At 61.2% G+C, this 587-nt stretch overlaps 1 protein-coding gene across 1 annotated transcript; it reads left to right on the top strand.

Annotated features, from left to right (window-relative positions):
- Nucleotides 1-93: 93 nt before the first annotated feature.
- On the top strand, nt 94-581 carry LOC103583951 (serine/threonine-protein kinase WNK2-like; the record flags this gene model as incomplete). Its single annotated transcript, XM_008565119.1, has 2 exons — nt 94-182; nt 282-581. Coding segments are annotated over 2 exons (389 nt in total), but the record flags the coding sequence as incomplete, so codon positions are not given.
- Between the last annotated feature and the right edge of the window lie 6 nt (nt 582-587).

Raw genomic sequence — 587 nt, 5'->3', positions numbered from 1 at the left:
TGACCCAGTGGGATTTCGTTTGGGTTGCTTGGCTGTGAGCTACTCCTGTCTCCTCCTCCACCAGCCCCAGTAATGGTTTCCCTGTTCCTGCAGCAGAGTCATCTTCCAGCAGCACACTGGGCTGTGATGCAGATGGAGGGCAGGCAGCCTCAGGCTTGCCCGCAGCACCCAGCGCCCCCCAGGTAAGGGCAACTTCCTTGAGAAGACCCTTGGCTGGCTGGTGGGGTCTTGCTATCTGCTGGGGTTCACGTGGAATCTCTTCATTCTGCTTGTTTCCCAAGGATGCGCCTGCTTCTGTGACTTCTTCACACGTGGAGCCCACAGACCGGGACAGTGGGGTTTGTGAGAAAGCCTCAGCAGAACCCCTGTGTGACGATCAGGCCTCAGGGTCCCCTTGGAAGCAGCCAGGGCAGCAGGACAGCAGCTCACCAGCCAAGACCGTGGGCCGCTTCTCAGTGGTCAGCACGCAGGACGAGTGGACCCTGGCCTCCCCCCACAGCCTGAGGTACTCTGCCCCACCTGATGTCTACCTGCACGAGGTCCCCTCCAGCCCTGACATGAAGCTGGCGGTGCGGCGGGCGCAGACA

This window comes from Galeopterus variegatus, unplaced genomic scaffold, assembly GCF_000696425.1.
Source record: "Galeopterus variegatus unplaced genomic scaffold, G_variegatus-3.0.2 Scaffold31664, whole genome shotgun sequence".
NCBI lineage: Eukaryota > Metazoa > Chordata > Mammalia > Dermoptera > Cynocephalidae > Galeopterus > Galeopterus variegatus.
Note: the sequence above shows the minus strand (reverse complement) of the source record. Positions and strands in the feature narration are given on the sequence as shown.